At 47.3% G+C, this 12,616-nt stretch overlaps 2 protein-coding genes across 10 annotated transcripts in view; one reads left to right on the top strand and one right to left on the bottom strand.

Moving 5' to 3' along the window:
* Window positions 1-12,616, top strand: part of Ten-m (teneurin transmembrane protein Ten-m) — a 346,722-nt gene that overhangs the window by 307,385 nt on the left and 26,721 nt on the right. The gene's annotated exons all lie outside the window — the stretch shown is intronic.
* Window positions 1,729-2,800, bottom strand: LOC108007452 (uncharacterized). Its single transcript, XM_017071117.4, has 2 exons — window positions 2,390-2,800; window positions 1,729-2,331 (listed from the first exon to the last, which is right to left on the bottom strand). Exons 1-2 carry the CDS (start codon window positions 2,651-2,653, stop codon window positions 1,909-1,911), a joined length of 687 nt encoding a protein of 228 aa, XP_016926606.2. The 5' UTR covers window positions 2,654-2,800; the 3' UTR covers window positions 1,729-1,908.

Here is a 12,616-nt window from a genome sequence, read left to right as displayed (position 1 = left end):
GAGAACCTGACAACTGATGACCACAATTGCCGTTTAATTAAAGCCCAGGCAGTCGGCAAATCTGGGTGGGCTACAGTGAAGCCCATGCGAGGTGGCAGGAGCAGGGTTTCGAGCAAAGAAGCTGTCATAATCATTGCGTTGCCAGTTTGTCCTGGGAAGGGGTTGTTTTCCCAGCGGGGAAGGTGGTAAGTACAAAGGTAGGCCTTCTCTATTATTCAGACCGCCCTCATTAAACATTGAACCAAATGCTTTTATGGGGAATAAACAGGGGGCGTCTGGGGAGGATAAGTTCACCTTGGGCTGATCGGAAAACTCGAGTCCTTCGACTCCATCTAAATTACAGCACTTCGATTGATGTTCAGTCGCATGTGAATGGGAAATTCGGAGCTAGGTGGGGGATTTATGCATCCGACAAACCTGTTAGACGATGAAATTTGAATAATTAAAACAGTTCTGCTGTTCTTTTTAACCATAATTAAATAGCTTAAAATGGTAGTGCGTTTGGCAGTTTTGGTTTTGTTGGTCTAACATACTTTTGTAGCTGTTTTTTCTCGCTGCCGCTCCACTGCAATGCATTAGCCAATTCCGTTCCTCCATAATTTATTTGAAATTTATTAGTTGGCTGATTGGTTTGTAATTAGCCGGCGGTGGGAGCCGCCGATTCGTTTTTGTGGTCGGCCATCGAGAGTGCCGCAGGATCATTTAAAACCCATTTCGATTGGCCTAATCTTTGCCATCTCGGTGGGAGGCCTGTAGCTAAGTGCATGCAATTTGTTTATTGGCGTTAAAGCCGTGCCCCAAACTCGGCAGTCGATTGCGTCTGACATTAATGCCTGCGACAACAACACCCCGCCTACTTTCGCACACATTTGTTAGCCAATAAACTTTTGACCTCGTTTTGCCGGAGAAAAAGTAACACACACATAAACTAAATGCAGGCGAGTGGGTGTGGGTGGGTGGGGCTGTGCAGAAGGGGGACCAACAAAATATTTGTGCTGCCAACCTGGGAGATTCCGCCTGGGCAGGTTTCGAATAAATAAAACACGACAAAAAAGAAGGCGGAAGTCCGGATCATAGAGAACGAGAGGAGCAAGCAAAATATTTGCACTCCCCGTGGCAGTCCAATGTTATTTCTGCTCTTGTTATTCTGTTGCTCTGGCTGTTGTTGCTTGTTGTTGTGGGGTCGCCCACAGCAAGGATTATAAATTATAACAGCCTCACACGGTTATTTATGTCGAGTCGATGGGAAGGGTGTCAAACGCCGGGGATATATCATCAATGCATGCGCTTAGTTGAGTGGAAATAGCTGCAAAATAAAAACTATGAGTCGGGTCCACTTTAAAGTGGAGCAGGGCGAGATGAAAGGGCCTTAAATCGCAGCCAGCCGCAGGATCCCAGCCCCACCCCCAGCTAAGCCAGAGATCTGCTTTGAAGCTTTTGATTTATTTGCTTGATGGCAAATCATTAATTTGTTTTCAGAGCCAAACCAAAAAGAAAGCGGGAACAGCTTAGCATGCTTTTCAGCTGCTGTCAGATTTCGGGCGACAAACAACCACCGCACGAGCAAGGCAGCCGAAAGAAGCAAATTTAAATAAAACGCAAACCAACAAAATAATCCGACACATGCGCTGCCAAATGATTACCCAAGTCCTCGCCCCAAAACCCCACCTAATCCTATGTGCAATGTCTTTCCTTTTCCTCTGTGGGTCTGTGTTTGCGCCGAATATAAAACCGGGAAATCACTTCATTTTATTGCACCAACAGAGAAAGCCGAAAGCTGACACTTCCAGTCGCAAAAAGGGCCCATCATTAAACGAAATTGAAGGATCTTAAATCGATTTTTCCGTTTAAAGGATACAAAAATTCTGGGTTACTTCAGAGAGAGTGAATAAGTGGGAAATAACTTTTCTACGTTCGTGGGGGCGTCTTCGCGCCCCTGCGCTTCACGGTAGAACTTTCTTTGACCGTCTTTATGATTTGCTCCACCAGATCTGAATGGGGAGCCACCCGGGTGCTACCGTCAAAAAGACGGTACTCGACGTCCTCCTTGAAGGTGACATTCGCCTTGCTATTCTCCTCGGAAGTGTCGGCGTTGATAAAGTTCTCGATGGACTCGGGCAGCCAGTGGGTTTCCACGAAAACGTTGGTTGACTTGCTCTCAAGGTCGTGCTTGCTCTGAACAACCGGTTCGCAGGGGTTCTTCAAATCCGGGAAAGGCTCAGGAATGTCCCTTCGCTTCCAGATTCCCTGCTTGTACTCCGGGCCGTACTTGGCCTTCATGCGCGCCTCCAGTTCGTCCAGTCTTGCCGGCGCCTTTCGAACGACGCGATCCTGTGGGATAGTAAACCGAGTTTAAAAGTCGGAGGTATAGGCACCTTCCTAAACTTACCACTTTCAGCACATATTTATACACCCCATAGCCGATGCTGGCCAGGAACAGGGGAAAGCCCAGTAGCAGAGCCACGTTTAAACCGTTCAGCTCGGGATCGCTGACCACGTGGGTGACATCGACCGCTTCCACGGCGAAGGGGGGATAAAAGAATCGGATTACCTTGTAGGTGGCGTTGGCCACAATCTGCTGCGGAAAGGGCTTCCAAATGTCCACGAACTTCAACGACCAGTGGGCATCCTCCGGCGGCACAGTTAGCTCCATATTCTCCGCTTTCAAACGTACAAACGATTTTTAAAATATATGTAATGTGTACAACGGAATGTTACACCAAAACAGGCAACGAAGAATTTTTAAATCGTTCTGGGGCTGGCACTATTTGTGACTGAGAATGCGACACTCTAGAAATGACTGATCCATCAAGGGCAACTCAATTAGGCCCGGGAATCCTGGAAACCCTTTAGCCAGACATAAATCATCGCCTACTTGGGAGTCTCGGAATGGCGTCATTGATTTATTAGCAGGACAAACGCTCGATTCGCTGCTAGGAAAAACCAACGGCTGAAGTGGCGGTGGAAGATGAAGCCGAAGTGGGAGCTGAGCAAAACCAGCCAAACCATCATCAGTCACCAGGCAAACAAACACGCCGACGACCCAAAGCGCAACGGCGTCATATACAAAAAGTGCTTGCATACATTACTCCGGAACCCATGAGCCGGAATAGATCTGGGACGAGGGACGTCGGATGTGGGGCGTGGGATGTGGGATGTGGGACAGGGTGCAGAGTGGCAGCGGAAAGAACGCGTGCTCTCAGGCAGAAACACGTACAAGAAATCATGAAATGTTGCCGCCATCATACCGAAAATTGTACGGGTAACGTGCAAGCAATCAAAGTACATGGAGGCAGGACTCGGCTCGACTCAACTGCGGCAACTTCGCCGCTCCTGTGCTCCTCGAGCAGCGCCCACACGTCTGATTTTTACTACACACGTGTGCTGATGTGACGTCGACAGGATTGCGACTGCCTACTGACAACACCAGCGGGCCTCTGCTCGGTCCTGGCCTCGTCGGTCCCAGATCCAGACCCAGACTCTAGCTCCGGCTGTGACTGTGGCTCAGACTGAAACCAAGACCCAGTCTGGCCGAAATGTAAAGCATAGTTGACGCAGACGTGCCAAGCCCGACGTGGCTGTCGTAGAGGCTGCTTTTTGCTGTTTAAGTAAGCATGCAAATGTCACATGCAGTCGGTAGTCGGAAGTCGGTGGGATCGACAGGAGGGGACGGGATGTGGGCGTGATAAGCACTCTCAGTTATCAACGTGGGCATTGCTTGGTTTTCGGGCTTGCCTTTTCTTGCCCCTGCCACACATAAATGATGAGGTACACATTGCCTTGGGCTGAATTTAGTGATTTCCCCGAGCATGTGGCATACTTTTTATGCGGCTCCTCCACGTGAGCATAAGGAATTTCAGTTTATGGTTATTGATTCTGCCGAGCGGAGGTGGAGATAGTTTGAGTTATGGCCGTGGGCTGATTTGTGTCAGCAGGAAGTTTAAAAGAAATTGTTGCATACTTTTGGGCCCAAAGTGGATTACTCTGAGGGTAGCAGGATTGAATTGGTTGGGGCGGGATAGAGATTGGCATTGGAGTGGCATGGATTGGATTGGATGGGGACCTGCAATCAAAAGCCTAGTTTAGTGCGGCCTCCCCCAACTCATCCTTATGGGTGGCGAACCCTCGTTCCACTCATAGTTTCTATCAAAAATTCATGGCATACCCGTACGTCGGAGAGGTGTCAATAACTTGGCTGCTCCACTGACACTTGCCAAGGAACCGTGTCTATGCCCGTACGTAATTTACAATTACCGCACGCACAGACAATTTATTTTCCAGCGCTAACAAATAAGCTAAACATTTTCGTGGCCAAGGGCTGTCTCGCTCCCAGGTGTATTGCAAATCAAAAAATCAGGAAGGGCTGGGCACGAACACACGCCCAGGCAATCAGTTAAATGTTTGTTGAACTCACCAGCGTCGAGGTCCTTAAGTTCTCGAGAACGCAGGACTCGAGGAGTCCCAGGGGCTTCGCGTCTCCGCTCTCGATGCGTTTTCTGCCCTTTGCCGAAAATTGAGTTTGTTTGGCGCCCAGAAACCGCAGAACCGAACAAAAAACCGGAGGAGCAACAGCAGCAGCAGCAGCAGCTCCGGAGAACGATGAAGCGGCAACTTGAAAAATCGCTTGTCGCAGTGCGAGCGGAGTGACGGGGTAGACTCACGCGCAGACGTAGTGATTTGGCTTTAAAAAAGCAAGGAAAATTCCGAAGTTCCGGAGGAGGAAGGACGGGAGTGAGGAGTGAGGAAAGCTGCCACGTAATGAAACTGACAATTTAACTCACAGTCAGCCAGTTGTTTTGGATTTCAGTCTGGGTTCGACGGGAAGCCGGGGCTGTGTGCGTGCTGAAAAATCGTGTTATCGATTTAATGCGTTACAATATATAAGTATATATACCCCTAGTGTGGAGGTTGAAGGGTTGGGTTTCGAAAAGGGTCGCTTGCCTTTGGCTTTGGCTTTTATCGTTCGCCTCTGTCTTTGTGACTGACTGACATTTTCGTGTTTGTGTTTGTTTGCCAGTCTTGTCTTTTGACCATCTCCACTCGCTCTCCACATTTCGCCTTTTCGGGCTGTAAAGGCATTTGATTAATTTGCAGCAGTTTTCAATTTGAAATTGCTTTAGTTTCCTGCAGTTTTTGCCATTCTCCTCACAGTGTGCAGGAATTGACAGCACTTTTGAGGCCACTCTCCCTCCTGCTTTCTCCAGCACTTTCTCCCTAAGCCGTCGGCTGCGTATGTGTGTGTGTTTTTGGGTATGTGAAACGTTGAAAGCTTCTTATGGAATGTTAAGTGATTTTTTATTGAATTTTTAAGCCCCACTTAGGCGTTGTCACTGGAAGTATCCCGGACCTTTTCCCGAATGTATCTCTCTATCTCACTATCTCACTTCCGCCCATCCTGCCAACTTGCTTACTAAATTAACAACCTTTTCTTGTTCTCTTTTTAGGTACGTATACGCAATTTTATGACTATGTCCCCTCGGGTGAGTGCAAGTAAAATCAGGGCAGATATCGGGGTTTTACGGGACTGAGATATGAGATAATGGGGAATCGCTTTTGTGCGTTAGACGGAGCTTTAACTCGTTCACACTTGCAGCAGCAAATGAGTACGCAAACAAAGCCGGCGGCAACAATGATCAAATTTAACGCGCTTTTTAAACCAAACAAAAGCAAATTGCAATGGCAGCGCCCACACACAGAGACCCAGACATTGCTGGCACAGACACATGCACAAATACGCACACAGCCCTCCCCCAGATGCACACATGCATACTAATTATGAGTATGCGCCGCACATTTAAGCAAATATAAACAAAACGGTAACGACAACAAACAGGCGCTCGGTAGTATGGAAATGCGGGGCTTGGGTGGGTCGGGCGGAAAGAAAGATGTAAATGCTGCACATGCTGCGGCTGCCGTCGAAGGAGATGGAACGTGCCATTGTGGACGCAGGGAACTTGATGAACTGCAGCTCCGACAGCTTATCGCATCGCCTCCCGATGAATGTGTGATTTCATGTGCTTATTGTTATCCTCGTCGTGGTCGCCGCTGCTCCAGCTATTGTGCATCATTGTGATTATTATTATTATTAAAATGCAAATGAGTCGTGCAGAATTGTCAAGCATTCGCATTCACATTCGCATTCACCCATTGCCATTGATGAGCGAAGACAACGACGGAATCGGAGCGAGATGAAGGTGCACATCAAGTAATAAACATGCAAAGTGCTTTAAGCGATGCGATTCGATGCACCGGACTGTTGGCCCGGTCATCATCATTTTTGCAGTCGGGCAGACGTCATCATCAATTGCTGGTTGGCTGCCCATTAACATAATTTCAATTTGCATAAAATGGCGTTAAATATTACATTTTGGACAGCTGCCGCCTGCAATGACTGACAGGAGCGCGGATTGTCGAGGGGCTGGCAGGTTCATTGAGCTAATTGCAGGTGCGAATGTGTCGCAATGAGCATTGCACGCCCCGCCAGACACGCAAGGCGTCGAAAGGGTGAAGTGGGAGTGGCCTGTTGGCTTTGTTTGATGTTTAATTTAGATTGAATTTCTGCATAAATTATGACGCGCAAAAATGAATTCAAAATTATTGCTGGTTTGTTTGCGGTCAATTTGGACTGCAACTATTGCATAATTTGAGGCTTCGGGCCAATTAAACGGAGCCCGCACACACAAGCATTTCGAGTGCATTCAGCATTTATGGGGCTGAATTTTTTATTGTAGTTGCTGCGCATTCCGGGCAATGGGGATTTTCATTTGGGCCCACCTCCAGGCAGGCAGGCAAGCTGCTCCAGTTGCTACTCCGAGCTCCTTCCAGGCAATTTCCCCGAAAACGTCGACTGCCATGGCTGCTGTCTAATGTGCATTTCCCTGCTCTCGGCCCGATTCCTGCTCCTGCTACTGCTCCCACCAACTGACACTTCACACGCTCAACGATTTTTGATTTGGCAGCTCGTTTGCCAAAATGCAGCAGCAACAAAAACTGAAACTGAAACGATTCAGCCAGCCGCCATGCCACGTCGCTCGCTTAGCGCATTTGCAAGTGATTTTATGCATATTTCATGGCATACTTTTGCTCGCTATTAGTAGCTTCGAGAGCAGCCTCAGTTTGGAGTGGAGTTCCCCGGGCGGGGATTTTCATTTATTATGACGACTATTTTGGCCCGAACTGAAAGCCTTTCAATGGGGCGACTGGCAATTGCGTGGCAGCGCAGCGACTAGGCCATCATCGTTATTATCGAAACTTTGAAGTATTTCCAACTCGATTACCATAACCCAACTAAGAATCGTAATCAAATTTACCCATTTGACACTAAACTTTGCGCAGAACGGCGTAGAATGGGGCTGGGGGTTGTTTACGCAGAGTTTGCAGGGCCCTAAATTGAGTTAGACAATTAGAAATTGTGCGTCTGCATTCAATATGCCCTCAGGCATCCCATAAACTTTGGCCTATTTCCATTCCGGCTGGGGTCTCGACATTTCTAAAGGCAGCAGCCTCAGAGCCAGATCTTCGCAATGCACTTTCAATCCGGGCCCTAAGAGCATGCTTCTGCATAAAGCGCTCTAGTCCCGAAAATACCCATGGCCGTAACCGAGTTAAGACCGCAAATGCTTTGCCAATGAGACTGAACCGAAATGTTGCTGGTTCTGACTTTGTCTCGCTTCCGACTTTTTATGCAAGCGATATAAAGTGAATGCACACACATTTTCCCAGAAATATCGAAGGAAATATGGAGGGATGTGGGGGATCATGTAGAATTTTTAAGCATACATGTTGTGGTATCTAGAGCAGCCAATGTATTAGTATGGGCAAAGCTCATTAAGCTGCCAGTCCTGGGACTTTGGTGAGGCTTTGCCAGTGAGTCTCGACTCTATCTAGTAAAAATGCGCTTGACTTGGGTCCATGCAAAGCCAAGCAAATAGGCCATAAATTCATATTTTATTGTCTTGGCCAACACTCTCCACTGGCATTGCCGATGCCCGTGTCTTCCCCTCGGTCCACGAACAGTCTAAACTCTTGCCAAACATTCGAGAGCTGCATGCACATACTTTGGGGCTTGACTCGGGCCAAAGGAGTCGGGCTGGAAGGAACGGGAGTGTGTTTGTTGACAATAGACTTTTGGCATTATGTGCATTATGTGATTGCATTCTCGCAGGTGCCTGGCCAAAATGCCAAAGAACACATCCCAGGCATATTCACACTCCGCACAAATCAATTTGCAGTGATAAACACGGACTTTCCCGAAGAGCGTTCTACTTAAAAACCAATCCCAGAGATGTCGCTGTGGGCTCTTTCATTCCATGGCTAATAAATAATCCAAAAATTGATTAATATCAATTTGGAAAATGCATTAAATCTAAAACAGGCCATCAATTAAAGCCACGAGTGCATCGTATGTGGCTGCCCGTGTCTACTTACCTAATTTCTATGCAGAATTCATATATCATTTATGTACGCACATGTATATATGCGTTTATCTCCCTCCTTTATGCTTCCCCGAGGCATTTCGCATGGACAAAAGGCTTTAAAATGCCGATTTCGCTTTAACAAAACCGGGCTGGCTCGAAAAGCGTGCCGCAGATAATGCAATTTGATTATTTTTGCACTATCAACTAATTAAAATTATGGAAAATATAATAATTACTCCCCCGCTTCGAGGCTCCCGCCGCTTTGAATCAGTGGCTGCCCTATAATCGGCTCAATAAATTAGCGCGATAAAAACGGGACGGAAATGAGGCGAAAAATTGCAAAGCACACTTTTAGGCACTTTCCCCATTAATGTCGGTTGCCCACAAAGAATGGCAATCGAATTTAAACTTTTTCAGTCCTCGCATTTTTCCATTCATGGCAGAATGAATATTTCAATGTTTATAATCAATTAAAAATGACTTTTTGCTGTTGCAGCTTTGAATTTACTAGCAAATGATTTGACCTCACCTAGCGAATCGCCTGCCTCCCCCCCTCCCTCTGCCCGAAGCTGCCTGTCTCCCTCTGCCACACACACAGAGCACTTAATGCAATTTGCATTCCGATGTTTTTGTGTTTGCATTTTGCATAAAAGCCGAAACTCTCCATTTCCATCCTCCCACAGAGCTCCCTCTGCTTTCAGTGTGTCTCCTGTATAAATTTCAATTTGGCTTGGGAAATTCTGCATTTTGCAGCTGTCAAGGAAATTATTGTCTGCCAGGCTAAGTCCTTGATATGTTGTTGCCTTAATTAAACAACAACAAAAAAGAACAAGACTTCTTCTCGGACCTGGACTGTGAATTGTGTAAAATATGTATATTCCTTGTGTACTCTGTCTCTCGTTAAAGTGTTAATTTTATTGACATGTGACAGCCAAACAAACAATTTGTTTGCCTCCCGGCCAAATTGTTTGACTGCCAATGTTATTTGTGGTCGCAATGGACGTTTTAAATGAATTTAATGAACGACCAACCGAGTGGGACACGGTTCTCCTGCTTTCTCCCCAAAAGAAAGCCCCCTCTGGCAGGTGGAAAGCGCAGCCCCCGCCCGACGGGAGTGGAAAATGGAAGGCAAACTGTAAAAAAGAAAACATTAATCAGCGTTAAAAGTCGCATTAGCAGTAAACAAAATGGGGAGCGCCAGGGGCTGTGGCAGGAGGGGAAAAGGACTCTTTTGGGGAGGGAGCTGGCAAATTACCGAACCGAACTGAACCGAACCAAACCCAAAAAGCAATCCAGTGCGAGTAGAACTGTCGAAACACAAAACGCAAAAGTCAAAGAAAATTGGTTAAAGCCAACGAAAGGAGAACGCAGGGCACGCGATGGTGGCGAAATGAGTGACTGGCAGTGAAAATCATTAAAAAGTCGTAAAAATCAAGGAAAATGGTAAACAACCAGCACAAAAAAGAAGACCGAAAATGGGCAGCGATGGGCGAGGACTTTTCCTCGGACGGATCCAACCGAAAATACGCACGCTTTATAATTAGAATTTAATCAAGCGCAAATCGCAAACGCTGGCAATTTCCCAGAGTGGGAAAAGTGGAAAAATAGGGAAAGCGAAAGGAAAGCAAAGGGGTTGTGAAAGGCGGGGCTGGCTGCGTGCAGCTATTGTTTAAAGTGTAATTAAAAGCGTCGTGGAAACCTTTTAGTGTGCAGTGCAGGACGCAGGACGCAGGACGATGATATTAAATTTCCTCCTGAAACACAAACAAACGGCCGGGCGGCACAGCTTTACAGCATGCTTTTAGGCACGACTTAAAAATAAAACTCCATTAGGCCCCGGCCCGACTAACCTTTGCTGACCTTTGCCAATTGATGGAGCAGATGGTCTGGAATGGGTCGAGAAGGGTCAGCCGGAGTGGGCCCAAGTTTTGCATGAGTCATCTAACAAATGATGCGGCGGGTCGGCTGTGGGTCATTCAATCTTTGCCAATTACAGGAGAGCGATGGAGGAAAAGGGCGATAGTGAAAGTGGAAGTAAAAGCCGAAGGATGCTGGGTGCGAGCCCAGCCGAGCGATCCATCAATAGGCCGCAAAATGGTCACCTTGAACGGAGTAGGTCCATAGTTATGTGGAGCACGAATACCACTAACCCCATGGCGTTTCAGCGCTAAGTGGGCCAGAAATAGCACCCAACTATGGCAACTTTTCTGACATTCTAATTACTGACGACTGCAAAGCAGAGGGGACACGACTCACGGCATAAACTTTGGCCATAAACAAATTTTAATGGAGCAATTATAAGCAGCGTTTGGAAAAGCCACGCAAAAAACTGCCAAGAGAAAAACTGCGCAATTTTCATAACTAAAAGCCAAACTATTTTTGCACACCGTTTGCGGGGAAGTCTGAAAGCCGTACGGATTTGGAAACACGTCAAATGCAAATGTGTAACACTTGGAGCCACGCACGACCACACGGAAAGGTTACTCCGATGACGCATGCAAGTGTAAAAATGCCGTTAAACGTCTTTAAAACGCCACTCCACAAGACCAAACAGTCCGCCTCATTGATATGCAGCCCGGAAAAATCGGGGGGTGGGATCTGGGATCTGGTTTCCTTTCATGCTTATCAGCGTACGAAATCAGCAAACAGCCAGCAGAGAAATATCTTTATAAATACCCTGCCACCCCTGCCGCCCAACAAGTCATTCAGGCAGTGACTCATAGAACAGTTAACCCCTTGTGCAACTCGTGGCCCATCAAAAAAGTAAATCAGGGGATCGGTGGAGAACTGGGCCTTTTGTCTACGCCAGGAGCTTTTCTATGCCCTACGCTCTGTTTGCCTGCCTAGGCTTTTTCTATGCCGAGCCCCAGACAGACACGCCCACCGCCCACCGCCCACCAGCCACTGCTCTTTGGCAATCTATTAAATGTTGTCATTGTGCTTGCTCTTTAGGCAGCAGACAATGCGGAGCAGCAACAAAACGACAGCAGCAAAAAATGAAACTGCTGAAGTGATTAAAAATAGTAGTTCCCAACTCCCACGCTGGCGAACTGAAGAGCGTAAACTGGCATGCACTTTTTCAGAACACACTTCAGTGCGTGTTTGTTTTTTGCGAGGCAGTGAGTCCCTTGTTCGCTGGACCAACCGACCGCTCTGCAAATCGATCACGTCTATAGGGCGTTAATGGATTTCTGGGCTAGACAAAAGTTTATTGAACTGAGTCGCCGATGGACGCGGATTAAATTTGTCTGTGCGGTGAACTACCCCTTTCCCGCGGGACCTTCCGTATGGAAAGTGAAGCGAACCCATCTCAACCTCAGACCCATCAAAGTCAAATCTTGGACTAATCGCTTTCTGATTCCATACTATAGCCTGCCCAAAGGGTGGGGCTCCATCTAGATAGTCCGGTAATAAACGCCTATCTGGTCGCCAAACAAGCCGCGACAACGACCTTTGGCCCCGGCTCCCAGGGTCGACCCTTTTCGCCAAGTAACTCTGAATAATGTCATTTTAATTACCGCAACACTCAAATCACAAGGAAACGCGCAAATAAATAAATAACGCGGCGCGAGAAAAAGTCCATTTTAATTAAACTCGTCGAAAGAAACGGGCAGGACGTGAAAAAATGCCCCTAATTACTTTTGTATGTGGTTGCGGAAGCCGAACTGAAAATAAAATTGAAATTACTTGAACTGGAGTGGCGGGAAGATTTATTACCGCAGAATGCTGGATTTTTTAGCACTCGGATAATTTGGCGAGCGTTTTTAGGTCTTCCGTTGCCCTCGTCTCAGCTGTTGTCGATTTGATTTGGCCAGGTCGGTTGCCATGGCGCCGCTTTAATTATACAAAGGCCACGCAGAGCGCTGTCTCTCGGCCACCTCACATCCCCACAATCCAATCAGCCGCTAAGCCGACATCGGGGCTCTGATTAAAAGGCAGTTTTTTCTCCTCAGCCGTGGGCCCACAAAAGTATGCTACCTAAATGCGTTCGCCTAATTGGCTGGCGTTTTTGGAGGGGCGAAGCGATTTGTAATTGAATTGAATTGATTTAGTGGATTTTCGTGAGGGGAGGTGAGTCGGATTCTTGGATTCTTGGAGTGCGTGGCGAACAGGTGCTAACAGAGCAGACGTGCCGCTAATGAATTTCACTCACCTGATGGGGGGGTGTAAGCCGACTGTCGACTCTTGGGGTGGATTTG

The sequence above is a fragment of the Drosophila suzukii genome, chromosome 3 (genome assembly GCF_043229965.1).
Source record: "Drosophila suzukii chromosome 3, CBGP_Dsuzu_IsoJpt1.0, whole genome shotgun sequence".
Classification (NCBI taxonomy): domain Eukaryota; kingdom Metazoa; phylum Arthropoda; class Insecta; order Diptera; family Drosophilidae; genus Drosophila; species Drosophila suzukii.
The sequence above is the reverse complement of the archived record's forward strand: the minus strand, read 5'-3'. Positions and strand labels throughout refer to the sequence as shown.

Bases quoted from the DNA above. Each gene is read 5' to 3' on its own strand.
- LOC108007452 (XM_017071117.4), bottom strand. From the start codon at position 2,653: ATGGAGCTAACTGTGCCGCCGGAGGATGCCCACTGGTCGTTGAAGTTC. The intron at 2,332-2,389 runs GTAAGTTTAGGA...ACTATCCCACAG, and splicing joins ATAAATATGTGCTGAAAGTG to GATCGCGTCGTTCGAAAGGC.